The sequence below is a fragment of the Ochotona curzoniae genome, unplaced genomic scaffold, assembly GCF_017591425.1.
Source record: "Ochotona curzoniae isolate NIBS_2020 unplaced genomic scaffold, NIBS_Ocur_1.0 contig_1014, whole genome shotgun sequence".
NCBI classification, from domain to species: Eukaryota; Metazoa; Chordata; class Mammalia; order Lagomorpha; family Ochotonidae; genus Ochotona; species Ochotona curzoniae.
In genome coordinates this window covers 3,568,621-3,595,192 of record NW_024464920.1, presented here as the reverse complement: position 1 = coordinate 3,595,192, position 26,572 = coordinate 3,568,621, and the positions used below count along the sequence as shown (strand labels likewise).

The window sequence follows — 26,572 nt, the reverse complement described above, 5'->3', positions numbered from 1 at the left end:
CTTGCAAGCCCCGGCCCTGACAGGGGCTGAGGGGCCTGAGCCAACAGCATCTGTGCCTGGCACATGTCTACTCTCACCCCCCACACCCTCCTCGCTGACCTGAGGGGGGTCAAGGACCTGCGTGCCATAAGAAGCTTCAGTCCCTGGGAGCTGCTCAGACAGCAGGGTCTGCTGCAGGAAGCTGTGGAGACAGCCCTGGGGAAATAGAGCAGCCATAAGCACATTTAATTTGCACCCCAATGCCCTGGCAAGCCCAGGGGACTGTAACCCACGGCCCTCCCTCCCTTCTTGGGATATCTCTGGAAGCCCTACTCTCCCTTTCCTCAAGGTGGAGCCACTGGGCGTCCCACATACCCCAATCTGGTTGCCCCACTCCCCAGGGCCCCCTGGGCTGCTCCTCTGAGCTCCACGCTACCCTAATTACCCACCTTGCTTCTTGGCGGCTGCCCATGTCCCAAGCTCATAAACTTTATTTAATAGTGATTTAGGGTTTGACCCAACTCAGCCCTCCTCTCCCCTCCCAGATAAAAAGGGAAGGAGCCAGGCTGCATCTCCATTGTTTCTGTCCCCACGCTCCCTCTCCAGTGTCCTGCCTCTGCCTCCACCATGTCTTGTCGCCCCATGCAGGCAGGCTCCAGATGCAACAACAGGAGTTTTAGCTCCTGCTCAGCCGTCATGCCCCGGACGGTCACCCACTATGCAGTGAGCAGCAGTTCGTGCCGGCTCGGGGGCACCGGGGGTCTGCGTGCCCTGGGCTGCCTTGGCTCACGGAGCCTGTGCAACGTGGGCTTCGGGAGGCCGCGGGTGGCCTCCAGGTGTGGCCTGCCCGCCTTTGGGTACCGGGCAGGGGCCCCCTGCGGGTCCTCCGCCTGCATCGCCCCCGTCACCGTCAATGAGAGCCTGCTGGTGCCACTGGCCCTGGAAATCGACCCGAGCGTACAGAAGGTGAAGCGCGATGAGAAGGAGCAGATCAAGTGCCTCAACAACCGCTTTGCATCCTTCATCAACAAGGTGAGGGGCCCCCAGGGGTGCGGGCAGGGGATGGGCTCCACAGAGGGGGTCCCAGAGAGAGGCAGACGAAAGCTGGTTAAGACAGACCCAGCACCACACACCTCTACTCCCAGTCCTATTTCAAATGTGTATCCTTTCTCTCCTGTCTGACCACATCACCAAAGCCGTGGGCGGTCAGACTATATAAGAGGAACCCTCCCCCCTCCAAGGAATGAACAGAAGGCAGGGACATGACCCATCCTGGGCAGGCTGTGATAACGCAACAGCCATGGCCTTCAGAGTGACCGAACTAGGTCAACCCTTGAGCCCTGAAGGCCGGGATGGGCACTCCGACCCCAGAATTTGCCATTAATGGGGGGCACTCTTGGCCATCCAGATGTCAGTTGCAGAGCCCACAGCTGGGCCTACCCTACCCCCTCACACACACACACACTCATACACCCTGGGGAGGCTGCAGGGCCAGGATCCACACCAAGGGCTGGGCGGGGGATTTGGGTGACCCCAAGCTTTAAGGCCAAACATCCTGAAGACCTAGCCCCTGCTGTTGTCTCCACTCCCATTCCCCTGAACTTCTGAGCTATACACCCACTCACCTCCTTGGGGACCCCGGGGACAGGAGAGGGCAGGGGAAATTCAGGGGTGCTGGTACATACTAAGGTGCTTCAGGAACAGCCTGTTGAGTCCCTCAGAGCCTCCTTCCTCCTTTCTGTATTCTATTTTACAGACAGGGTCACTCTCCGAGAAAGCTAACCAGGCAGACAAATCTTCCCCATCTACTGGTTGTTCACTCTCCACATGCCAGCAACAGCCAGGGCTGGGCTGGACCAGAGCCGGGTGGCTCCATTAAGGTCTCCCTGGGCAGATGACGGGAGCTCAATTGCTCCAGCCACCGCTGCTGTCTCCAAGTCTGTTAGCAGGAAGCTGGAGTCAGGAAACAGAACCGAGTTTTCTAGTAGGAGACACAAGCATTTTCACTACTCACTCGGCTTTGTTCTTTCTGGCTGCACACATCTGCCAGCCATGCGGACCTGTTCCCCCACTGTGCTAGGCCCCAATGGGCAGTGGGCAGTCTTCCACAGGGACAGGTACACCCTGGAGAAAATGCAAGGCTAGGACCCAAGACCATGCCTCTCTTTGCCAGGGACTAGCTGGGTGGCCAGGGACAACCCCATCCTGCTGTCCCTGACCCCCATTTCCAAAGCACAGAGAGAGAGAGGACATGGGCTGCCCACATCACTGTAACCTGAACACAGTCTTGCAGGGCACAGCAGAGCAGAGGACAAGAGCAGAAGTCCAGGACAAAATCCTTAACCTTGTGCGCGGCATGACCCTGGGCTGCTGGGTGTGCGGAGTGCAATTCCAACACGGGGCCTTGGCAAGAGCCCAGCCTCAGCGGGTGGAGAGGGTTGTCAGACTATGCAGACTCTAATCTTTCGAGAGTTCTAGCACTTTCCTTGGTGATGCCCATGCTGTGAGACACCCACGGCATGGCCCTCAGGGTGATGCTCCACTCTCTGGCTGTAGGTTCGGTTCCTGGAGCAGAAGAACAAACTGCTGGAGACCAAGTGGAACTTCATGCAGCAGCAGCGCTCCTGCCAGAACAACATCGAGCCCGTCTTCGAGGCCTACATTGGGAGCCTGCGCAAGCAACTCGACTGTGTGTCCGGGGACCGCGTGCAGCTCGAGTCGGAGCTGCGCAGCCTGCAGGACACACTGGAGGGCTACAAGAAGAAGTGAGCCGGTGTCACATTGGGCCACGAGGGGGGCGGCCTCAGCTTCCCCCTCCTGTAAAGTGGGGATGTTGAAACCGGGGTTTCAGGGCGGATACCTGAAGGAAGTCCTCACTGAAGCAAGTTCTCCTGGCCACTCCAAGCTCTGGACCTCAACCCCCAACCTACTTCCCATTCTACTTTTTCTTCCATGGTTCCCTGTGCAGAATCTGGGGCACTTTTACCCACCCCCAGAACTGCTCCCAGGCCTCTTCCACTCCAAGCTGTGTTCCTGCCATGCCCTTCTCCCTACCCGGCCCCATCTCAGCTTCTGCCTGCACCCCACACTTTCACTCCTGATTCCTGGCTTCCAACATCCCCTCCCCTCCTGAGTTGCCTCTTCCCCTCTCAGGGCTGCAGAGGTAGCCTGTTCTCCATCCCGCCACCATTTGCTCCCAGAAGACAAGCTCCAGGTCTGGTCCCCAGCCCCAAGCAGGTGTTGCTAAACAGGTGCCAGTGGGAGAACTTACCAGTGTGCTTGTAAGAAGCCAAAGCCCAGATCCACTACCCCATGGGTCATGAATTCAGGGCCAGAAGGACTCCGTCCTGGGCTGGGGCCGTGTGTGTGTGTGTGTGGTGGACTGGGGAGGGTGCATGACGATGGGTGAAACTAGAGGGAGACGCGGAGTAACAGGTCATGGAGGATGTGAGTCTGTGGAATGAGATCCTTCCAGTGCCTGAGGCTACATGGGGCTACAGGAGGACGCAGCTTGGGAAGAGGCTGGCTCCTTCCCTCTAGGTGCCCCCAGCTGTGCCTCAGTCAAGGTGACACAGATCACCAAGTAGACATGTGACCTCTCCAACGGAGTGCAGGGTGGCAGGGTGAGGAGCCCAGGAAGCCTTCCCAGAGGAGGCGCCATTGGGTTGGAGCCATGACTGATGACTTTCATTCCAATGGCTCAGGACCCCAGAGAGAAGGGGCAGGAGAGTATCCCCAGGCAGCAGACAAGTCTAGCAGATATGGTAAGACTGGGGCGCAGGGCACCCCTTAAGCAGGTAAGACTGCGGGGCACCCCTTGAGCAGGAGTAGCACTTGTCTTGAGGAGTCAGTAGGAAGGCAAGTTTAGAGATGTAGTTGGTAACAGAGGCTGGTGGGTAAGGGCAGGCTGGGGCTTTCACAGTGGTGGTACACACAGCTAGGACCAGGCGCTGTCTGAGTGTGTGGTGGCAAGCAACCCCCTCAGTGTAGTGACACAGCCAAGCAGGGTTAGGATGGGGGGATGTTTCTACTTGTCCCATGGAAGACGAAGCCCAGGGAGTCCGCATCACTTATGCAACAAGGACCTCCCCACTAGCACAGGGCAGAACCAGGACTCATCATCAGGCCAGTGTAGGCAGAGCAGCTGCACCAGAAATACGAGAGAGGGAGAGAGAGAGAGAGGAGATGAGGAGGAGGGTGAGAGGAAGCAGCTAGCGTCGCTCATCAAACTGAGTCATATAGGCCAAGTTGAACCCCCAACACAGAGTCCCTGTGCCTTGGGAAACCTCTGAGGACACAAGGGAACAGCACAGCTGACTCGGGCAAAGGTGGGAGGGGGAGGGAACGGTAATTGCTACTGCTGCACCAGCACCTAAGGGAGAGGTCAGGCTCCAACTGCAGGCAGCTTTCCTGTCCTGGTCCCGCTTGCCCTGGCAGGAAGCCTGGTGGAGTGGGTGTGCTCCAAAAGCAGGTCAGGATGTAGTTAGCCTTAAGGAGGACTATCCAGAGGCTGACTCATCCCAGAATAGGCTCCTGGGGCAGAAAGGGACAAGAGAAGCCATGGGAATAACTCCGTGTCCTGAGCCACCGGCAGTGGTAGAGGTGCTCAGAGGCAGGGCTGGGACGCCTTGGTGCACCTCCTCGGGAACAGGTGGCCATGCCCGCTGAGACCCTCTCGCTGCCTCCCTGTCAGGTACGAAGAGGAGCTTTCCCTGCGACCCTGTGCTGAGAATGAGTTTGTCGCCTTGAAGAAGGTGAGGGCTACCACCCGGCCTGGGAGACCACTCACCCCAGCCCCCAAAAGGTTCTTCAGCATCTTGGACCCCCATGCCGGCCCCACTACCCTCCCCTTTCCTGAAAGATGAAGACCAATTTCCTGTGTCCCCTTGCAAGGATCCCAAAACTGGCCTGGCCTCTGCATCTCCCCTGCCCGTGTAGGGTCAAGGCTAGATAAGGGCCATGCCTACTCCCTGCCCACATAGCCGACGATGCGGCTGATGCCAGCTCAAAACCAGGACAGAAACCTTGACTCATACCCTGTCCACAGTGGGAAGACCAGTGAGCGGTTTCCCCTAGAGCAGGCACCCAGGTCTTTCAGGCATTCCTCCTCCTTCTAAGCCCTAAGAAGCTGCCTCACGGCCCCTTTTCACCTCTGCTCCCTGCAGACCCTCCCTCCCAGCCCAGCCCCAATACCCCTTCAGCTTCACTCAGGTTCAGTGAGGAGAGGATGCCCAGCCCTGTCTGCCCCCACACTCCCCCTTGACTCTGCTGTCCACCTGCCTGGCCAGGGGTGGATGCAGCCCCAGTCCAGCCCCCACCCATGACACAGTCCTGTCGCTGCCCGGCTGCAGGAGGTGGATACGGCCTTCCTGGTGAAGGCTGACCTGGAAACCAACATGGAGGCACTAGTGCAAGAAATCAGCTTCCTCAAAGACCTGTACGAAGAGGTACCTTCTACATGCCTGTGTGCCCCGGGCTCGGGCGGGGTTGTGCAAGGGGGCAGTGGCCAGGGAAGCATCCGCCTGGCACAAGCAGGTGCAGAGAGCTGAATGGGACTTCCAGAAGTCCACTGGCCACAGGCTTTCAGGGAATCCCTCCCACCCCAGGAAAGCCTCACCCCAAGGCCCTGGATCAACAGAGGATGGCTCAGAACAGCCACAGCAGAGTCCTAGTCTCCCCCTCCTCAGAGATGTCCCATCTTCTCACCCTGACCCCTCCCCTAGGAGATCCTCCTGCTGCAGTCTCAAATCTCTGAGACCTCGGTCATCGTCAAGATGGACAACAGCCGGGACCTGGACGTGGACAGCATCATCGCTGAGATCAAGGCCCAGTACGACGACATTGTCAGCCGCAGCAAAGCCGAAGCTGAGGCCTGGTACCAGTCCCGGGTGAGGCCCTAGGGCCAGGCTGGGGCCGATGGGATGGGGTGCAGTGGGGCAGGTGGCACCGAGGGAAAAGGGAAGAAAGGGGAAGCAGAGATGGAAATGGGTTTGGAGCTAATGAGGGCCATACCACAGAGCCAGGGGACCCCACCAGGGCCAGTGCCTCTCCCAGGTATTCACACACACACGCACACATGCAGACAGCTAGGGCCTGTCATTAGGAGCACAACCTTGTTTACCTGCAGAGGCATCGGAAGAGCCCCACCACCCAGCGTCAGTAAACACCAGCGGAGCTGGGGCAGAGAGGACCGCGTGGGAGGAGGCTGGCTGCATGGCGTGATAACTAGCAGGGGGGACAGAAGCAGTGATTAAGTCAGCCTCAGACTGGGTAATTAGCTTGCTGGGAGGTCAGAGGGAGCCCCTGAGGGCAACTCGGGCTGGCATCCATCATCTTAGCTGCCCCTGCTCAGGTGGCCACCCACCATCACATATTCAGGACGCTTTCTGGGCATCCAACGTGGTCTGGGCATGATCCCAGAGGTGTGGAGACAGCAGGGAGTGGAGCAGAAGCAACGTCCCTCCCTCGAGTCCCTTTCACCTTGCAAGGGGCTTGCAACAGTAAAATAAGACACACAGGACAGGGGTAGCCTAGGCAGGGCCCCATGCCATGCAGCAGGCACATCAGGGTTAAGGTTATGGCAGGAGAGCGGCTTTACATCAGTGGACATTAAGGAAAGGGCAATCGGATGCCAAGAACAAGGAGACACTAGTCCCCCAGGGAGCAGAAGCGGAGATTCACCCAGCTGAAATTCCAGAGGGCAGGCAGCAATGCCGGGAGTGTGGGGGGTCGGGGCAGTAGCAGGTGAAAGGAATGTGATGACAGAAGTGACAGGGGCAGAGTTGCTGTTGTCCATCTAGTCCTGGACAGAGGGGCCACGGCTCCAAGGCGTGCCAAGTGAGGTACCCACTGTGCTATGCTGAGTGTCATGCGGTCAAAGGAAGGGCACATCTGCAGGGTTGCAATGAAGACATCTGTAAGGCAGAGGGTACCCCTGCCCAAGGAATGCCCCTAGCAATGCTATTCCCTTGTTCTGGGGATCGCTGGCTTGGTTTTGCCCTAACACACCCTACCTCTGGCTGCCCCAGGCCACCCAACAGTAATAGGACTCACAGGGACACCACCAGCTTTTTCCCAGTCTCCTAAGCCAGAACCACAGAGAAATCTTTTAGCCAGGGATCCCATGTACTGGGGAGGAACAAGGATTTTCAAAACAATAATTAAAACAAAGTCAGTTCTGACTATTGTTTGGGTAACTTGACGTACAAAAGCCAGACTGGCCAGGATGATCCAGGGCATGTGCACCCCATCAGGAACCCACAGTCCTCCCAGCTTCCCTTTGTATCACTTGGAGCTTGCACCTGCATCCCAGCACAGCTGCTGCAGTTCCTGTCTGCTGCTCAGAGTGGGAAGGAAGAAGGCAGCAAACAGAGAGAGCAAAACACAGAGTTACCCCCAAACTCACTGAGCTGTCGGAGAAGCCCTGCCTTGGTGAGGACTTCAGGACCCCGTCCCCAGCCACAAGAAGGCTGAGGGTGTGCTCATGCAAGTCCATGGCCTCTGAGGCCTCCTAGCTAGGCTGACCACAGAAGCCTCCCTTCAAGGTCCAGAGGGACCAGGAAAAGAAAATGACCCCAGGAGAGACCTCAGGTTTTGGGGGACAGAGAACAAAGGAGCAGGTGCAGGTGCAGGGAGCATGGAGGAGAACCTAAGAAGCAGACAAAGCTGGCAGGGGACGGTGCCCATGCGGTGGGGACAAGGAGTCACACATTTGTGGACTCCAAGCTCAACTGGATTTTGGAATGGAGCTGAGGACTGGAACAGGTGCACAAGAATTGGAGCGCACCTGAGAAGAGGCCTAGCCAACAGAGTGACCACAGGGCAGGGTCAGGATCCTGACCTCTCTGTCCCCCACACCCAGTATGAGGAGCTGCGGCTGACAGCCGGGACCCACTGCGACAGCCTCCGCAACCGCCGGAACGAGATCCTGGAGATGAACAAGCTGATCCAGCGGCTGCAGCAAGAAACCGAGAATGTCAAAGCCCAGGTGAGGACCCCGGGTCGGGGGAAGAGAGCAGTCCTGACGCTGTGAAAGCCTAGGGCTGCCTGCTCCACCAGGACAAGTTGGGAAGAAGGCACACAGACCTGCTGCCTCGCTTAACAGGAAATGAGTCCTTCCCATGAAAGAGCTGACCCACAAAGCAGCCAGGATCCCCAGCAGAGGCGAGGCATCAAAGATGAAATACAGGGACAAGCATTGTGGCACAGAGGGATATGCCTGTGCATGGGAATCCTATATCCCATATCCCATTGCACAGCTACTTTTGACCCAGCTTCCTGTGATGGGCATCCTGGGGGTCAGCAGATGATGGACCAAGTGCCTCTGCCACCCACATGGGAGTTGTGGATGGAGTTCCAAGCTCCTGGTTCAGCCTGGCTGTTGCAGGCATTTGGGGAGTGAACCAGGAGAGCGCTCTCTCGCTCTCTCTCGCTCCCTCTCTGACTCTGTGTGTGTGCCACTCTACCTTGCAAATGGATGAAAACAAAAATTATTTTAAAAACAAAGGGGAAAGCACAGATGCATCAACACCAGGAGCATAGAAAGGTGTTCTGCCTCCACACTCCCTAATTCCATGATCTTGACCTTCAAAGTGACCCAGGGTCTTTGTTAAAATCAGACACGGTCTGCTCACCCAGGCTAGTGAGGATCTACAGGCACTTGCCCTCTAGTAGATAGGACTTAACGTATCCAAGGGGAAAGTCCCAGGCTTCCTGGAGTTGTTGTAGACAGAAAACAGGTCCCGGCCCAGAGCAGAGCTGCACCCAGCATGCACCATCACCACGTTCTCCCCATCCTGAGATCCCCACAGACAGCTCCCCGTGCCTTCCCTGCAGCGTTGCAAGCTTGAGAGCGCCATCGCCGAGGCTGAGCAGCAGGGCGAAGCAGCCCTGAGCGATGCCAAGAGCAAGCTGGCAGGGCTGGAGGGCGCCTTGCAGAAGGCCAAGCAGGACATGGCCTGCCTGCTCAAGGAGTACCAGGAGGTGATGAACTCCAAGCTGGGCCTGGACATCGAGATCGCCACCTACCGCCGCCTGCTGGAGGGCGAGGAGCACAGGTGAGCTCCCATGCTGGGCTTGGGAGGTAGACGGGTCAGGGACACTGGTCAAGGGCAGGCACAGGTGTATGTATCTGTCCAGCTTTGTGGTGGCAGCAGCAGTAGCTACAGGCATGGCTCATCCTGGAGCCGTGGCAAGTGCAAAGCAGCACAGTGTGTAAGCTCCCTCCTCAATGTGGTCCCTACTGCAACATGCTGGAGCAGGGGAGGGGCAGCATGCATCCGCAGAGGGGACAGTCCTGGATACTCTGACTCACCTTGTCCATCTTTTCCCTGCATCCCCAGGCTGTGCGAAGGCATTGGACCCGTGAATATCTGTAAGTTGTCGGGTCATGAGCTCAGGTCCCTAGGAACTTGTTGGGGGTGGGGGGCGGTTATTGATTAACCCATGGGACCCTTCCCCATACACCAGCTCTGCCCACTGTCCACTGGGCAACCCTGATGGGCAGGACAAGCCTCCTGTAGAGCTTGAGCTGGGATCAAGTTCACAGAAAAACCGCAGTAGCCCCCAAGGAGCTGTTCTTGACCAACAGGAAGGAGGGAGGAACCAAGCAGAAGGGTTGAGGAAGGGGCGTGCCCTTGGAGGGGCGTGGCAGTAGGGGAGGCGTGGTCTGAGTGGTGCACTGTTCAGGGTGACTCCCCTAAGACCATGCAGAGGGGAGGGGTGTCCCTGAACAGCCCTTCCTGCCCCACAGCCGTGAGCAGCTCCAAGGGTGCCATCCTGTACGAACCATGTGTGGTCAGCACGCCCATGCTGAGGACCGATTACTGCACAGGGGGTGCCAGCATGATGAGGAGCACCGGAGGCTGCAGCGTGGTGGGCACTGGCGACCTCTACATCCCCTGCGAACCCCAGGGGCTCCTGAGTTGTGGGAGCAGGCAGGGCTCCGGCCACAAGTGTTAACACTGCCGAAGGAAAACACACTTCCTAAACCTCATTTCCTGTACTCAACATCCCTTTCTCTTAGCTGGAATGGAGGAACAGGGGTAGGGTGCAGAGACCAAGGATGCCTGCTTCCAACCCTCCATGGAGTTCTCATGTGGCAACAGAATGGTTCCAAGTAACAGGGGTTCATGTCCATTTTGCTTCTGGATGGTCCCACGGAAGCTGGCCTCCTGTCCCTTTACACCCCAGGCTCCCCACCTGCCTTGCCCTGGCTCTCACACACTTCAAACTCGCACCATCCCCAATGTCAACGAGACACACCCCCAGATCCCATGCTGAATTCCAAAGTCAAGTTGCCTGCCAAGGGCAGCTCAGCCCCAGACACCTGGCAGTGGCCACTGAGCAATAGGGATCCTGGCTTAGAGCTGTTGAGCTCTAATGGGTGAAACAAATTATACATGTCAGCACATGATGGCTGGGATGCATCTGGAGCAAAGGGCTTGGCGGACACAGAGTGCTGACTGGACAGACTGACCATCAACAGCTGACACTGACCCCACCTACGTCCCACTTGGGTACATGGCTGTGGCTCCTGCCCCTTCTTGCTGTAATGTCTGATGTGAAGGCAGACTTGGGGGTTCTGGCCCTGGGGCTGGGAGAGGGAATAGGAACTGGTGCTGGGCTGACCCCATCTCCCAGGAGCCCCCACCCCTGCTGAGCTCCATCCCTGCCCCTACCACCCACCCGGGGATTCGAGTTTGCTGGCCCAAGCTCTGGGCCTCTCTCTCTCTCTCTCTCTCTCTTCCCAATAAACTGACTCAGCTGACAGACAAGTGGGATGGAATTACTCATCCTGCTCTGTCTGGGTTGTAGGAAAGCTGAGGGGTGACCTGTGCGCAGCCTTTGGGACCAGGAGGTTTGGGATTGGCAGCAAAGGCTGGGATACAAGGTAGAAAAGTGTCTATCATATGGTATCTAAAGGGGCCTGTGGAATAGATAAGACTGCACGCAGACCATGCTCGGGGTCTTTGCATCACTGCCTAGCTGTCATATCAGCTGCGTGCCAGAGAACAGAGGCTGGGGCAGGTATCTGGGAAGCACCAGAGGCTTTTTGCAATCCCCTATGGGAGTGTCTGAGTTCAAGGGCCACCTCCCTTTCCCATCCAGCCAGCTGCTAAGACACATCTGCAGAAGCATCAATGATGGCCCAAATAGTTGAATCCCTGCCACCCAACTAAGAGACTTGGATTAAGTTCTCTGCTCCTGACTTGGGCCTGGCCCAGTCCTAGCTGTTATAGGCATGTGGGAAACGAACCAGTGGATGGAAAATTTCTCTCTCTCTTAGTTTCTCTCCCCTCTCTGTAACTCTGCCTTTCAAGTGTATAAATACTTCCTTAAGAAAAAAAAAAAAAAACACCTGGAGATGAGATTTGAATTCCATGCTGCCTTACTGATTCCTGAAACCGCTGAGGGGGGTCTCCATGCAACCTGCACGGACCCCTGAGAGCCAGGATGTTGCTCTCCTCGCCCACAACCCACGCAGAGCACTTGTGCTATGCCCTGCCCCATGACCTGGGCTCAAGATACAGAAATGAGCAAGCAGGGACTCTCAGCCTCACAGCAGACTCACACATGGGGGTGTGAGGGAGAGGAGAGCATTGGGAAGGGCAACCCCAATGACTTCTGGGAAAAAGGACAGGGAGAGCCGCCTAGAAGCAGGTGTAGGAACAAAGACTACAAGGAAGCCCATTGCTGCAGACTCTCAGGCAACATAGTCCAACATCTCACATTCGAAACTTCCACTCGAGTATTCGAGGGACAGAGCATTCTGCTCTGCTGGCTCACTCCCCGAGTCCCTGGTGGAGGAAGTGACTGAAGCCAGGAGCCAGGGCTCAAAGTCAAGAGCCAGAACTCGGTCAGGGTCCTCCATGTGAGCAGCAGGGTCCTGGACCATCACGTGCTGCCTTCCACAGTGAACGTGAGCACACAGGAAGCTGGGATCCAAAGCAAAGCAGACTTGAACCTGGCGGGAGGGTGGGGAATGGTGGGCCAGGTTGGGGGATGGTGGGGCGGATAGTGGGTCGGGAGGGGATGGTGGGCCGGGGCAGAGGTGAGATGGTGGGGCGGAAAGGAAATGGTGGGGATCATGGCTAGGGCTTCTTTCTCTTTCAAGTGACGAAGATGCTTCAAAAGAGAATGCTGTTGTTGATTGCACTTGTCAATACATTGAAATCCCCAGGATCGTGCATTTTTTAAAAATATTTATTTATTTATTTTTATTAGAAAGGCAGATATATAGAGAGGAGGAGAGTCAGAAAGAAAGATCTTCTGCCCGCTGATTCACTCCCCAAGCAGCCGCAATTGCTGGTACTGAGCCAATCTGAAGCCAGGAGCTCTTCCTGGTCTCCCACTCAGGGTCCCAAGGCTTTGGGCCTTCCTCGACTGCTTTCCCAGGACGCAAGCAGGGAGCTGGATGGGAAGTGGAGCTGCTGGGATTAGAATCGGCACCCATACGGGATCCTGGAGCATTCAAGGCAAGAACTTTAGCTGCTAGGCTGTCACACCAGGCCTGATCATGCATTTTAAAGGACCAAAGTGGGTGCTGATACAAATGGTGGCATTGTTAGGTTGTTTAGAAAGTCAAGGATGCTGGGTTGTGACAGCAGGTAAAGCCTCTGTCTGCAATGCCTGCACCCCACATCAGAATGCTGCTTCCAGTCCTGGCTGCTCCACTTCTGATCCAGCTCCCTGTTAACGCTCCTGGGAAAGCAGCAGAGGATGGCTCAGGTGCCCCCACGAGGGGGACCCAGACGAAGTGCTTGGCTCCTGGCTTTGTCCTGGTCCAGCCTTAGCTGTTGTAACCATTTGGAGAGCGCATCCACAGATGGAATCTCCTTCTATCTCACACTGATTCTCCATCTCTTTCTCACTTTGCCTTGAAAATCAATCACCCATAAAGGAAGAAGGGGGAGTTCTGGCTCAAGTTCACACCACATAGGCACTCCAGACCTGGAACATGAAACTCCAGCAGCAATGACAACTGTGCAGATGCCAGTGCAGGAGACTGCAAGGGGCGGAGGGTGCAGGTCCCACTTCAGTCTCAGATCTCCCAAAGCTCCCCCAGAGGAGCAGCCCCTGAACCTTATTGCCCGAGACGAAGCAGGACAGTGGGGAAGGAGCTGCGAAGGGCCTCTTTCCAGGCTGTCCCACCCAGCATATGCCCAGAACCCCGACAAACATCCCCGCGCTGGAGGGGCAGGGCAGGGCAGAGGGGGCCCAGGTGCAGGTACAGGTGCCGCCTCACTCTGGTTTTGGCCTTGGGGCTGAAGGCTCCCGGCTTGGATAACTTAGAGCTGGGGAAACTGTGGGGGCGCTGTAGAATCAGCGATTCCTGAAGGGTCCACCCACCTCTATCACACCCAAGGCCCAAAACTACCCTTGTGAGGGATGGGGTAAAGGAGATGGGAGGCCGATGCCCGTTCATGCTCCCTGTGAGGTGGCCACCCCTCTGGGGTGCCAGCCATCCCCATCCCCAGGAGCTCTGTTCGGGAGGACAAGGTGTTCCTAGCCATCCACCAAGCGTTGCTCACTGCCCGCAGCAGCAAGGGGCAGGCGTAATGCTCAGAGGTCTATGCCCCTCAGAAGTGCCCTCCAACCCCCCCACCCCCAAACCCAGTATGCCCCAACAGCTCCTCTCCCCTCTCCCCTGCCACCTCCAGGGCACAGCAGGCAGCCAGGCAGCCCGCGGGACAAGCGCGCCCCCTGGCTGTGGCTCTGCTGGCCTCCTGCCGGGCTGGGAGGAATGGGGGCGCTCTGGAGAGAATTTGACTCCTAGCTGTTTGGACAAAGCAGGGCACACTCTGGGGCTCCCCCTGTCTTCCCCAGGACACCTGATGGCAGCCACAAACCTTTATGCACCCTGTACCTACACCATCACCCTCACCCCACAAATTGGCTATTAAGAGTCTGTGGGGCTTGGGAATTGGCCTGTGGCAGATTTGACCCTGGTTTAAACCCCAGATGTCCCAGAGCTGGCTTCTGACTTCTGTGCAGGTGGGAATGGGTATCCCCATGGCACGACGACAGTCCCTGAGAGTGGCTGATGCCTGGCTGGCGGAGAGCAATGCCTCAGCTCCCTCCAGTCCCTTAAGCAACATTTCCCTTCTCTATGTCTTTGTCCCTTTGCCCCGCTTCCCCCTTGGCGCCACCACTGGGCTTTGATGAGGATAGAGCCACCCACATGAACGCAAAACTTCCTTGGAGCAGCACTGAATGGGGGTGGGAAGTGTTGGATTCTGTGTATCCCCCATCGGATGCCTCCCCCTCCCCCACCCATGCCAGGGGAGCTGGCAGTCTCCAGATGTGGTGGCGGAAAGAGGACTGCCCCAGCTTCCAGGCACCCACCCACCAGCGCCTCTATGCAACATCAGCAACAGCTTACAGAGAGCAGCCGAGCTGCACGCCCACTGGGAGCAGCCTTCTCGCCCTGGATAGCTGACAGCCGCGTGGGCAAGTGAGAGGAAAACCCCGGCCTTCCTGGAGGACAGGGGTGGGGGAGCAATCCAGAGGGGAGCGACGCTGCGTCCCCACCCTGGGAGAAGCCACACCAACTCCCTCTGAGTGTTTGTCAGCCGGTGAGAGTGCAGATCCCCGGCCAGGGGGTCTCAACAGCCCTCCCCGCCCTGGCTCCTTCTCTAAGGGACTCCCCCGCTTCCTTGCCCACAGAGACAGGTCTCAGCATGAAACTTCCTCTTCCAGCCAGCATGCCTCCCGCCAGCACCAACTCATCCCCAGGCTGGCGGGCAGCTCCCTGACGCAAGCAGCTTCCTACCAAGTTTTCTCAAGCACTTGGGCTTTCCCTCTTGTCCTGTTCCCCCACCCCAACACACACCCAGCCACGGCATGCCCAGGATTCCCGAAACGGACCGTGCCCAGCCAGCCGGGACAGGGTCGGGCTGGCCAGGGAACCCCTCCCTCCTGCCATCCTCTCCAGCCCACAGATGGCATCAGCCTGAGCCAGCCGTCAGCACTAAACCGCCCGGAGGCCCTGGGGGCAGGGCTCAGAGCATAGATAGCCGAGGTTACACCCAGACTGACTTATGATGGGGCAAAGAAACCGTGGTGGCAGCAAAACCTTCAGCTCAGAGTCGCCAGAATTCTCCATTCCAGCCTTGCTGCTGCCGCCACCTGCCCTCCCCCTAAACAACGGCTGGAGCGCTGGGAACCACCGGGCGAAACAAGGCCTCGGATTTGTCAAGGGCTGATGCTGACAGCTCATCCCGAAGCAGAGAGGGTTCTGCTTGACTGGTCCCCGATTACCCCCACCCCTGGGGCCGAGTCAGGGCACGAGGCAGCTGGGCTCTCCCACGTCCCAGCACCTTGGCCAACTGCTACATTGGGAAGAAGGCGGGGTGCAGGAATAGGACAGGGGTGTCCGTGAGAAGGGGGGTGTGATGAGCAGAGGACACGAAAGAAGCCACAGAGGACAAGGGAGGGAGTGTGGAGTACAGGAGCAGGTGCCATTCAACATCACCCCCACCCCCACCTATGGACATGTCCTCATGGAGTCATTGTCGCCCAGGAAAGCAGGGATAACCACACATTTCCCATGTGGAAACTGAGGTTGGGAAAAGCCAAGAGCTGTCCCCGAGGCCTGTGAAAGTAGTATCTGAATCTGATCCCTGCTTTGAAATGACTGTGAGCACCAAACACAGACTAACCTGACCCTGGCTACATTGACCCACTGCTTCTGAGTTCCTTAGAGGAAGCACCACTTCCTGTCAGTGACCGGAGCAGAACCCAGTCACGCTCCACAGTGCGCACTGTCCACGGCTGTGCTCAAGATGGGAGGCAAGGCCTCCAGGACTCAGCCCTGGCCCCTCTGACTCCAAAGTCTGGATCAAGTCTTTTGTTCACACTGCTGCCCCTTGCTTGCTCTGTCCCCTTCTCATTTCCTTTTCAGTCTCCTGGAACCCCTTTGTCTGACTTCGGGGGTGAGGAGGTGGAGGACCCCCCAGCTTTCTCCACCAGCCCACCTCCAGGCCCAAGGAGGGAAACTGGACTGACTCCTCAGGGAGCTTCCCAATTCCTACGTCATTGCTGCCAGAGCCTAAATATTTCTGCCAAGAATATCAGTCAAGCCAGATGACCCAGCTCCTACCTGCTCTTTCGTCCTTTGTATGACATCCATTCATTCAACCAGACAGCATACGTACCATGTGCCCCCTCGCTACCAAGCCCAGGCAAGAGCCTGGACAGAGAACCCAACAGTACTGCCAGCTGGAGCTCAGGCCACAGTTGGGGCAGGTGGGCAGCAGCAGTGAATCCAGGAACAAGATCCCAGATGGTGATAGCTGCTAAGGTATGCTATGTAGCAGGGAAGAGGGGCCAGGAGCTCTCGGCAGCGATGAGAAGATGACCTATGGACCTCTACCTGCAAGGGTGATCAGAGCCAACCATGTGGGATTGGAGGGAAAACATTTCCCAGCAAAGAAAACAGCCGATGAGTAAATGCCTGTTGAGTGGCCAAGCAGGAGGCCATAGTGACTGAAACAGAGAGAGCAGGGAGTCAGGAGAGGAGGAAGAGGTTGGTGAAGGGCAAAACCCCCTGAGTGAGGTGTCCCAGGCCAGTGGCTGAGAGTGTGCTGGGAAACCACTGGAGGGTTTGGAGCATTGGGAATTTGCTCTCACATGCTTGACTGTAGCATGGAGAAAGACATGAGGGGGCCAAGAAGGAGAGCTCAGTATTCCCTGAGATTGGTCTGCTTTGACCAGAGTGGCAAAAGTGGGCGAGGTGAGGTAGCTAGGATCTGGACATATCTGGAAGTTAACTTTTACCAATAGAATCATGGGATGGGGGAACAATGACCCCAAGACTTATTGGCCTGTGCTGAGTCAGGGATAGTAAGGTTGGCAAGGGAACATGTTTGGGGGAAATATTTCAGAAGTCAGATGAACTTTAAGATGCGTTTGTGGTTATCCACATGAGGACATTGATTTACGAAGGTGTGCAGAGGGCAGGGGAGGCTGCGGGGTGACGAGAGGCCTTGACAGTGGACTCACTGATAGAGAATATTTAAGTCATGAGTCTGTGTGACATCACCAGGGAAATGGGAAGGAGACAGAGATGAGAAAAGCCACCAGCTTAAGCCTGATGACACTGCAGACCGAAAATAGCAGGAGGAGCTGGACAAGCAGACAGGAATGAGAGGCAAGGAATGGAGACAGTGTGGGGTCTGGAAATGAAAAGAACGTGTCAGGGGAAGGGTGTGGTAAGCCACATCCAATCCCCCTGATAAGTTCAGGGAGACCCAAGGCCAACGACAAGGCCACTGAACATGGCGCAGTGCGGGCCAGGGGTGACATGGAGAAGAGCTATTCTTGACCATCTTTTTTTGCTTCCTCCAAGAGCTACAGCTGATGACTAGGTCTGCAGAAAACAAGCTTGAGACACCTTTCTGATCTCCAAATAGAGACAGGGATTGACGAATGTGCGTGGTCAGGGCAGGCCCTGGGCCTTGGCCATGACCGAGAGGAATCCTCTAAATCATGAGACAGTGTGATCTCAGTAACGGAGTGAGTATATGGGGACCCAGCACTGTCACAAGCACTCATCGCTTCCAAGCAGAATCCCACACATTCCCCCAAGGAGCACACAGTCAGGACACAGGCCAAACCACATCCCACGCACTCGCACGGGCAGGGTGGACAACAGCTGGTCTCTGAGTCTGAAAATGACTGCAAAGTGGATAAGCATCGTAATGTCACCCGGTCATCTTCTGTCCACCTGTCCAACTTCCGTCCACATGCTGGTTGCTGGGTGCCTCCCTCTCACCAAAGATTCACTGTCAAGCCAAGGAACCTGGCAGAGTAGGGCACAGCATATGGGGCAGGGGTTCAGGCTCACATGATGGGCTTCTCGCACAGATGAGCGGGCATCTCACCGGCGTACCTGGGCCTCAGGTCACGCCCTGAAAATGTTGGCTGGCAGAAGTCCTAGCGAGAAAATGTTGGCTGGCAGAAGTCCTGCCATGAAGATGGAGAATAGCCTTTCGCTTCTGCCCTCTGCAGGACCAATGCTGGAGGAATGAATGAACAAATGAAGCTCCCGTAGTGTCTCGGATCAGAGCTGTGCCTACACAAGCCCCACTAAACTCCACCGTGCATCCAGCCCTCGTGTAGACAGCCAAAGCGTGTCTTGGAGGAAGGACAAGGCACCGCACACATCTCCTCCAGGGCTAGACCCTCCTGCAGGCATACCTCCTGCTGCATTCGCTCTGTGCCATTTCTAATTCAGGGCTGTTCAGGTGTTATCTCCCCTACTGCACACACAGCCCCTTCATCTCCTTACAACCACATTCCTTGTAAGCCTCTTAACTGGAACTGTTATCATCCTAACTTTCTGGTGGTTAACAGTGACCAAAAATTTAAAACCCCCATTGGGTTTATGACCAAAGCAACTTAATGTCCCCATTATGGTAATTGTGGTGGACTTATGGGGCAGAAATGGGACTATAATGGTCTTGTGTTGATGTGTTTTTAATGTTTATAGGTTGGATAGTATAATTCTTACTCCAGTGAGGATAGGTGTGTCCAACTTAGCTCATGGTTCTCGGGGTTATAGGCATGAAGAGTTTCTGCTAAACTACCCAAGCTCGTAAATGCCTTCCAATGGCTTTTCTCATTTTTATGGGGCCAGCCCTCAGATTCCCCACACACATAAAAGGGGTGAGTGGAACCCACCAGCCTCAGAGGGACTCTCAGCTACAGCTCACCCCACTCCGCAGTCACCCCCTTGACTCGCAACCCAGGAGGCCGCCATGTCCTGCCGCTCCTACCAAGTCAGCTCTGGCCGCCGGCTAACCAACTTCAGCTCTTGCTCAGCCATGACGCCCCAGAACCCGAGCCGCTTCCGGTCCAGCTCGGTCTCCTGTAGAAGTGGATCTAGCTGTCGGGGGTCCACAGGCTTTGCTAGTCGGAGCGTCACCAACTTTGGGTCACACGTTCCCCGGATGGCAGCCGCAGGCCCCCTTACCAGCCGCTGTGGAGCTAGCTTTGGCTGTGGCAATGGCAGAGGTCTCGGTCTGGGGTTCCGGGCTGGTAATGGCCTTGGCTGTGGCTTTGGTGGCCCTGGATTTGGTTACAGAGTCGGAGGAATGGGAGGCCCAGCTGCCCCATCGATCACTGCTGTGACTGTTAATCAGAGCCTGCTGACGCCCCTCAACCTGGAGATCGACCCCAATGCCCAGAAGGTGAAGAAAGACGAGAAGGAGCAGATCAAGTGTCTCAACAACAAGTTCGCCTCCTTCATTGACAAGGTAGGTTGTCGGGGCTGGGTCTCTGGGCCTGAGATGGGAGAGGAGAAAGGCTCGGTGGGAGGGAGGGGGCTCTTCCTCGGAAAGGAGCTCCTTCGGGCATCTACCGGTGCCATCATGCTGTGCCCTCTGGCTTCCTCTCATGCAGGGAAATGGCCACGTGCCAGGACTGACTGGGGTGCTAGCTTTCAGCTGGGGAGAGGAGGAGCATCCCCCCACCCCCTACCCCCCCGACACACACACACACACACACACACACACACATCTGAGGGCACCTGACGAACTAAAGCTTGCCATGTGATGACTTGCAAGCAGCTCCCAGGAAGGCCAGGAGCATTAAGACTTGGGGCTTGCTGATATGAAGTTCAAGGTTGGCTTCATGGCCCTGGGGAGGTTTCTAAGATATCTGAATTTGCACAGCCTGTCCCATTTGAGCTTAGGAAAGTAAAGAATGAAGTTGAGTCATTTCTGCATTAAAAAAAAAAAAAAATCCATACTCCCCAGGGTCTCAGATCACCAGGTTGTTCCAATTGAAGGACGTGACAGGGGACAGCCACTGTGGCTCCTAAGCTGGTGCGGAGGAACCAGGACACGGCTCATCTAACAACACACAACCTCCCTCACACCACCTTGTCCAAGGCACACCTCTGGCTGCTGCCGCAAGCTGTAGCTTCTTCTACTGTGCCAAGGGCATATCCAAGATGGTGACTTTCTAGCCAAGAAGTCCCACCTGCTGGGACCATATCCCACCCCAAGAGCCTTTCCTCCACCCCTCTTTCTCTGCCAGGGGTGGCAAACCCCAGATGTAGCAGATTCAATCTGTCCATCTTTCTGATATCCCTGGCTCACCCTATTCTTGGGATGAGGAGTACATGGGGACGCACCACAAAGGCACTTTGCCTAAAAGTTCCCACCTGTGACTAAACCCGGCCAAAGGTGAGCAGGAGCCACAGGTCTATCGTCCCGGCTTCTGCAGGGTTAGAGAGCAGGATGCCATTTACATTTCATTGGCCATCACCACTAGCCATCCAGAGAACTGGCCATGCCATGGGCTGCCATGCTGAGTGGTCAGCTACCGTGTCTTTGTCCGTGTGGATTCAGGTGCGGTTCCTGGAGCAGCAGAACAAGCTCCTGGAGACCAAGTGGAGCTTCCTGCAAGAGCAAAAGTGTGCTAGGAGCAACCTGGAGCCGCTGTTTGAGAACCACATCGCCAATCTGCGCCGGGAGCTAGACAGCCTAGTGAGCGATCAGGCCCGGCTCCAGGCAGAGAGGAACCACATGCAAGACATCCTGGAGGGCCTCAAGAAGAAGTAAGTGATGTGTGGACTGCACAGGCCCAGGACAAGCCTGAGCGGGCCAGCCCCAGAGCCACAGCCAAGCTGAAACAGAGTTGCTCAAAGGACCCCACTTGAATGCTGCTGGTTCCAGTGCCCAGCCTGGGAGCAGAAGGGGTGAGGGTGGGGATGGGAGATGCACTGTACATAAACAAGGAGACTTGGAATTGGGCATGATGGATGCCCGGCATTGCCTTTTTGAAGAGAATAATGTTCAGCCTACAGTCTGGACCTAGCTGCTTCCTTCACATTCAATTACAATGACCCCGATTCACTTGTAACAGAGGAGCCCAGCAAGGGTCCAGATTTCCAGAGCCCTGAATGCCAGCTGAGAGAGTGAAATGGATCTGGAGAAACTGAAGGGACCGTGGCTCCTCACAGCCATCTCAGAGGGAACAGAACTGAGAGCAACAGGGAGGGTGGCAGGGGACAAGGCTTCTGGATGGAACTCCAGGATCTTGTGAAGTGGGCTGGGAAGTGGGAATTGGGAGTGACAGGCTCTGGTTTCAGGCACACTCACCCTCTTCATCCCAATCCGGCTTTCCACTGCAGGTATGAAGAGGAGGTGGTATGTCGAGCCAACGCCGAGAATGACTTTGTGGCTCTGAAAAAGGTAAGGGGTGGTACCAGATATAAGCCAACTTCTACCCCACTGGCCGTGTCCTCCAGACCCCCCGGGAAGCCGCCCAGGCACCTGAAACACCTGCTCACACAGCAGTGGTGAAGCTCTCCAAGACCACCACAGGGTACCCCTCCAAGTTCCAATTTGGCCTAGGTTGGTTTGGGATCAGGTCACATGAGAGCAGATCCGACAAGGCCCCCATCTCAAGTCCCTTGCCTCTCCATAGCATTTTAAAGTGGCCAGCAGATGCTGGGGGAGTTTTCATGTCATAGGAGGCACAAGAAAGCAATGTCACCAAGCTTGGCTACCGCTCCAAGACATCACCACCCATCACAAAAGCCCATCAGATTGGGCTCCAATGGAGCTAGCATGCTTGACCCACTGGTCCCCAGCTCCTGCACAGGTGGGAAAGCTCGGCAGAGCATGGAAAGCTTGTTCTTCTCTCTTCAATGCAGGATGTGGACACGGCTTTCCTGTGCAAGTCTGACCTGGAGGCCAATTTGGATGCCCTAACACGAGAACTTGACTTTCTGAAGGCCTTGTATGCAGAGGTGAGGCAGGGAGCTTAGCCGGGACTCCTAAGGGCTGAGTCTGAGCTGGCGTATTTACCAGCCCACAGTATCATGCGTCTTTCCTCCCCCTCCAATCTGCGCACTCTCCATGCCAAGACACCCACGAGTACAGAAGGTGGTTTCTCTGGAGCCTGACTCATGCCTCTTCATAGAGAAGATTCTCGAATCTTCCAGGAAGCAGAAACTTGTTCTCGTGGTTGACCTGATGATCCACACCAACAAACCCTGTTTGGCTCTACTGGTGATCTGTTGGCTCTGTGACCAACCTGCAGCTCTGGCTGACATAGCGGCCAAGGTGCCCCGTGGAGCGCTTGTCTTGCAAGCGGCTCCCAACCCCAGCTCTGTGAAGCACCTGGAACACAGGAAGGCCTAGAGGGGCATCTTCCAAAGTTCACGGACCGTGTCCAGCAGAGCCACTCCAGACAGCCTGATAAAAGGGGCCGTGTCCTCCAGACCCCCCGGGAAGCCTAGCATGACATCCACCGAGTCCCCAAGCTTTTGGTATTCCCTCAAGCACTACATCTCCAAGCAGAGAATAAGGGTCCTGAAATCTCTCTCTCTCTCTCTCTCTGTCTCTCTCCTCTCAGTCTGGGGGCCTTTTTTTTTTTTTGCTCTGAGCCAATGAACAATGTTCTCTAGCCCTGACACCTCATTCTGGGGGACCCCGGGACAGAGTCCCTGCCAAGCAAGGGGATTTTAAGCCCACCTGTGTGGCTGCTTCTCCACCACAGGAAATCCAGCTGCTGCAGTCCCACATCTCAGAGACCTCGGTGGTGGTGCAGATGGACAACAGCCGGAACCTGGACCTGGATGGGATCATCGCCGAAGTCAAGGCCCAGTACGAGGAAGTGGCTAGGCGCAGCCGGGCGGAGGCTGAGGCCTGGTACCAGACCAAGGTGGGCAACAGGGAAGGCAAAGGGTTGTGTGCAAGCGACCCTGGGAAGGAGGCAGACTCTTAGTCTGCAGGGGCAGGCTCCACGGGGGGTCTGAAGGCCCCAGATCAGTGACTTTTGAACTCTCCAAACACCTGCCTCTGCACTCTCCCACTTCCCCAGTATGAGGAGATGAAGACGACAGCCGGTCAGCACTGTGATAACCTGCGCAACACACGGGACGAGATCAACTGCCTGAGCCGCCTGATCCAGAGGCTGAAGGCAGAGATTGAGCACGCCAAGGCCCAGGTAGGCAAAGGGCAAGTGGCGCAGGGTGGACCCTAGCAGGAGGGACAGGCAGGACCCTGAATCTGGTGAGGTGGGGGAGAGTGCCAAGTGCCAGAAACCAGAAGAAAGGAGGGGCTGGTCCAGAAGGGCTTCCTAGAGAAAGATGTACAAGTCTAGGATAGATTCAGAGGGGAAGCAGATAGAATATTGTGGGGAACTGACAGGGTCTAGGGCAGCAGAGTAGTGGAAATGGAAGCCAAGCCATGCTGTGGGTCCCTGGGGAAGACAACCTCCTGGAGCCCCTAGAGGCTGTCTGTATTCCCACCAATAAGGGACAGGGTCTCTAACCCCACCTTTGCTCAAAGAGGAGGGAGGGTTGTCACCCGGCCCCTGCCCACCTGCACCCTTCCCCACCCCTCAGCGCTGCAAGCTGGAGGCCGCAGTGGCTGAGGCCGAGCAGCAGGGTGAGGCGGCCCTGAGCGATGCCAAGTGCAAGCTGGCCGAGCTGGAGGCCGCCCTGCAGCAGGCCAAGCAGGACATGGCACGGCAGCTGCGCGACTACCAGGAACTCCTGAATGCCAAGCTGGGCCTGGACGTCGAGATCGCCACCTACCGGCGGCTGCTGGAGGGCGAGGAGAGCCGGTGAGTTCTCTGGGGTGCGGGACGAGGGGCAGAGTCAGAGCAGAAGGGTACTACCCGCTGGGCTGACCCACTCTGGATGTGACAGCACCCTGGTGCAGACACCCGTCGGGATGCCCTCGCTGGGGGCTTGGAAGAAGGTTCCAGATCTTGTCTCTCAAATGCCATCACATGCAAGAGCTGGCCAGATGCCTAGGGGGCTCTGCTTGTTGACTTATTTGTTCAAACAAGCAATAAGAATATATTTCCTCCAGTATTTTCACTCAGTCATTTTGGGGCAGGCTGGAGAAATTGGTTATTTTCCCAAGCTCTGTCAACATGGTAGGTGCATTCGGGGATGAAGCCATCGGGTCCTGGGGCAGTTCTAACAAAATGCTCTGTTGGAGAACAAGCAGGTGTTCTGGGTAACTGATTCCTCTCTCTCTCTCTCTCTCTCTCTCTCTCTCTCTCTCCAGGATCTGTGAAGGCGTTGGACCAGTAAACATATGTGAGTGATTTTGGGGCTTTTTTTCCCTCACGTGTTTCTCTTCCCTTCCAATTTCCTCGGGGGGGGGAGGGGGGCTTCCACAGTGGCTTGAATGGGGAGCAAGGACCTTCCTCCAGCCCCTGGGCTGGGACTATCTCCTTAGTTGAGATCCAAGACCATCCTGAGACCAGCCTTCCCCGGGGTGAGGCCACTAGGTGGCAGGGGACTCTGAGAGGGAAGGACAACCTTCAGGAGAACTTTTTTGGGGGTTCAGTGATGGCAAGGGCTGTGCTGGGAAGATCTTTCACCCTATGACAGCAGGAAAGGGAGAGATTGGATAGAATTCTCCCACCTGCTGCTGTTCCCATGCCAGACCAACTAGTGGTGGCTGTGCCCAAAACGTCCAGGGCACCTGATTGGGCACTGCAGAGTGGGGGCTTCAGAACAGGAGCGGCTGCCAAGGCAGCACTGGTAGGGGTGAGGGGAGGGCAAAATGGCCGCAGGGCCACGCCCGTTTCATTTACTGGGGGGGGGGGGCGGGGAGGAACATGCATGATTCATCAGAAGTCGCAGAGGTAGCCAGATTATTTTGTTTCTTTTGAGAGACAGAGAGAAATTGCATTTGCTAGTTCACTCCCCCCACATGCCTGCAACAATAACCAGGGCTGGGCTAGGCCCTAACCAAGGACCTGGCAGTTGTCCCACCTGTGTGGCAGGAGACCACGGCTGCCTCCCAGCGTCTGCATCAGGACCTGGAGGCGGAAAGCGACTCCAGGCGCTATGACACTAACTCAAGGGTGTCAGCCTCCAAGTTCACTGCCAGTTTCCAAATTCAAATGCATCACTACAAAGACACAAGTGAACACGCAGCACCCCAACTGGACCAAGTACCGCTCTGAGGAGCCAGCTCTGCTCAAGGGGCAGAGCAGACAGTAGGCCATAGGTGTGTGAGGCGAGCTCAAGTGAAGCTGAATTGGCAGACAGGAGTCTGCTGAGAAGGAAGGACCCAAAAGCGAGTGGCCAAGGGGCAGGTGCAAGGAAGGTTCAGCTAGATTCCAGGCCTGGTGTGAGGTGGGGGCGTCCAGAACAGATCTGGGACGCAGCTCCCCCTGGCATCAACCCACTTTCTGCTTTGTGTTCCCACAGCTGTGAGCAGCTCCCGGGGCGGCCTGCTGTGCGGGTCGGGGGTCACTTTCTCAGGCAGCAGCAGCAGCTGCGGAGGCAGCATGCACACTACCACGTCAGGTGGGGCCCTGACTTCCTGCGCCCCCAGCGTCCCCTGCCCTCAGTCCACGGAGGGCAACTTCAGCAGCTGCAGCGGTGGCCGTAGCAGCAGTGGCCGCAGCTCCAGCGTCCGCTTCGCGTCCACCACCACCACCACTTCCCACCGGACCAAGTACTGAGAGCCAGGCCCCAACAGCCTGGGAGAAGAACCTGCTTGCTCACAGCCTCCTGTCTCTACACCCCAGGGCATGCCACCCCTCCTGCTAGGAAGCAAGACACTGGGATTCCCTTGGTGTCTGTGGCCCGGAGGGACCAGGACTGAGGGTGCGTGCAGCAGATGGGCGGCCCAGCTCTACCCCCTTTCTCCCTCCTCTTCCTCTCCCTGGCAGAAGGTTCTGTCTTCTCCTACTCCAGAACCGTCCACAGGTTCCTTAGACCCCCGAGGCAGCTCTTCTCTCCAGGGGCTAATGTCCTGGGTGGTTCTCTCCTGGGTGGCTGGTTTAACTTTGGTGTGGCAGCCCCTCCCTCCATCTCAGGCAGGTGGGAACAGGTGCAGAGGGAGGATTTACACCACCCCCTGTGGCTGGTGATGTGAAATGGCTTGTTGTGCTATGGGCTGTGGGCTGATCTGGAGGCCTGGGTTGCCTGTTTGTGTTCCTGTGTTTGCAATAAACTTGCTGAGCTAACTTCACAACGACTCTGGTCTCTCCTTCAGCTAGGATGGCTGCGCCTAGACTGCACCAGCACCCCTGGCACAGACTTGGTGGGGGCAGGGGTCCTGGACCCTCAAGGGAAGAGAGGAGCAAGGAGAGGGATCAGTTCCTCCCCGGCTTGGGGTGGGACTCGCCACAGGAGAGACGTTGAGCCAAGGCCTTCTCAACAACTTCTCACCATTTGCCAGCTTCCAGTCCTTGTCCAGGTCCTCTGAGGTCACTGCAAGCACTTCCTGTCCCCACTCTTCTTGTCCCCTCCAGCCTGCGCATCCTGATTGTGCCGGAGGTGCCTATCCCACCCAGACACTGACCCTGCCCCTAGCTCCTGGTACAGTGCTGGGCACATTCCTCCTCCCCCTGGCCCTCACCCACACCGGACAGCGCGTGTGGGTTCTGTTCACCCCTCCCCCAGCATTCCACCTCTGGCCCCTCACCTTTTAGTCACTCATGGAACAAATACTTGGCACAAGCCGGGCATGGTGCCAGCAAAAGAATAGTCCATGAGAATCCAATCCTTATGCTCAAAGAAACTTCTCTCTGTGCCTGAAAGCCTGAGAGGTAGACAAGCAGGGATGATTTGTTAAGTGCAATACACAGAGAAGCCCAG

The 26,572-nt window shown here is 56.6% G+C and overlaps 2 protein-coding genes across 2 annotated transcripts; both read left to right on the top strand.

Annotated features, from left to right (window-relative positions):
- The first annotated feature begins 587 nt into the window (after positions 1 to 587).
- On the top strand, positions 588 to 9,939 carry KRT82 (keratin 82). Its single transcript, XM_040977845.1, has 9 exons — positions 588 to 1,011; positions 2,536 to 2,744; positions 4,673 to 4,733; positions 5,331 to 5,426; positions 5,703 to 5,867; positions 7,841 to 7,966; positions 8,815 to 9,035; positions 9,321 to 9,364; positions 9,731 to 9,939. Exons 1-9 carry the CDS (start codon positions 607 to 609, stop codon positions 9,937 to 9,939), a joined length of 1,536 nt encoding a protein of 511 aa, XP_040833779.1. The 5' UTR covers positions 588 to 606.
- Positions 9,940 to 18,740: 8,801 nt separating this feature from the next.
- KRT84 (keratin 84) lies at positions 18,741 to 25,431 on the top strand. The gene is made up of 9 exons (XM_040988918.1): positions 18,741 to 19,238; positions 20,337 to 20,545; positions 21,122 to 21,182; positions 21,647 to 21,742; positions 22,495 to 22,659; positions 22,819 to 22,944; positions 23,345 to 23,565; positions 24,018 to 24,049; positions 25,175 to 25,431. The coding sequence occupies exons 1-9, from the start codon at positions 18,741 to 18,743 to the stop codon at positions 25,429 to 25,431; spliced, it is 1,665 nt and encodes a 554-aa protein (XP_040844852.1).
- The last annotated feature ends 1,141 nt before the right edge of the window (positions 25,432 to 26,572 follow it).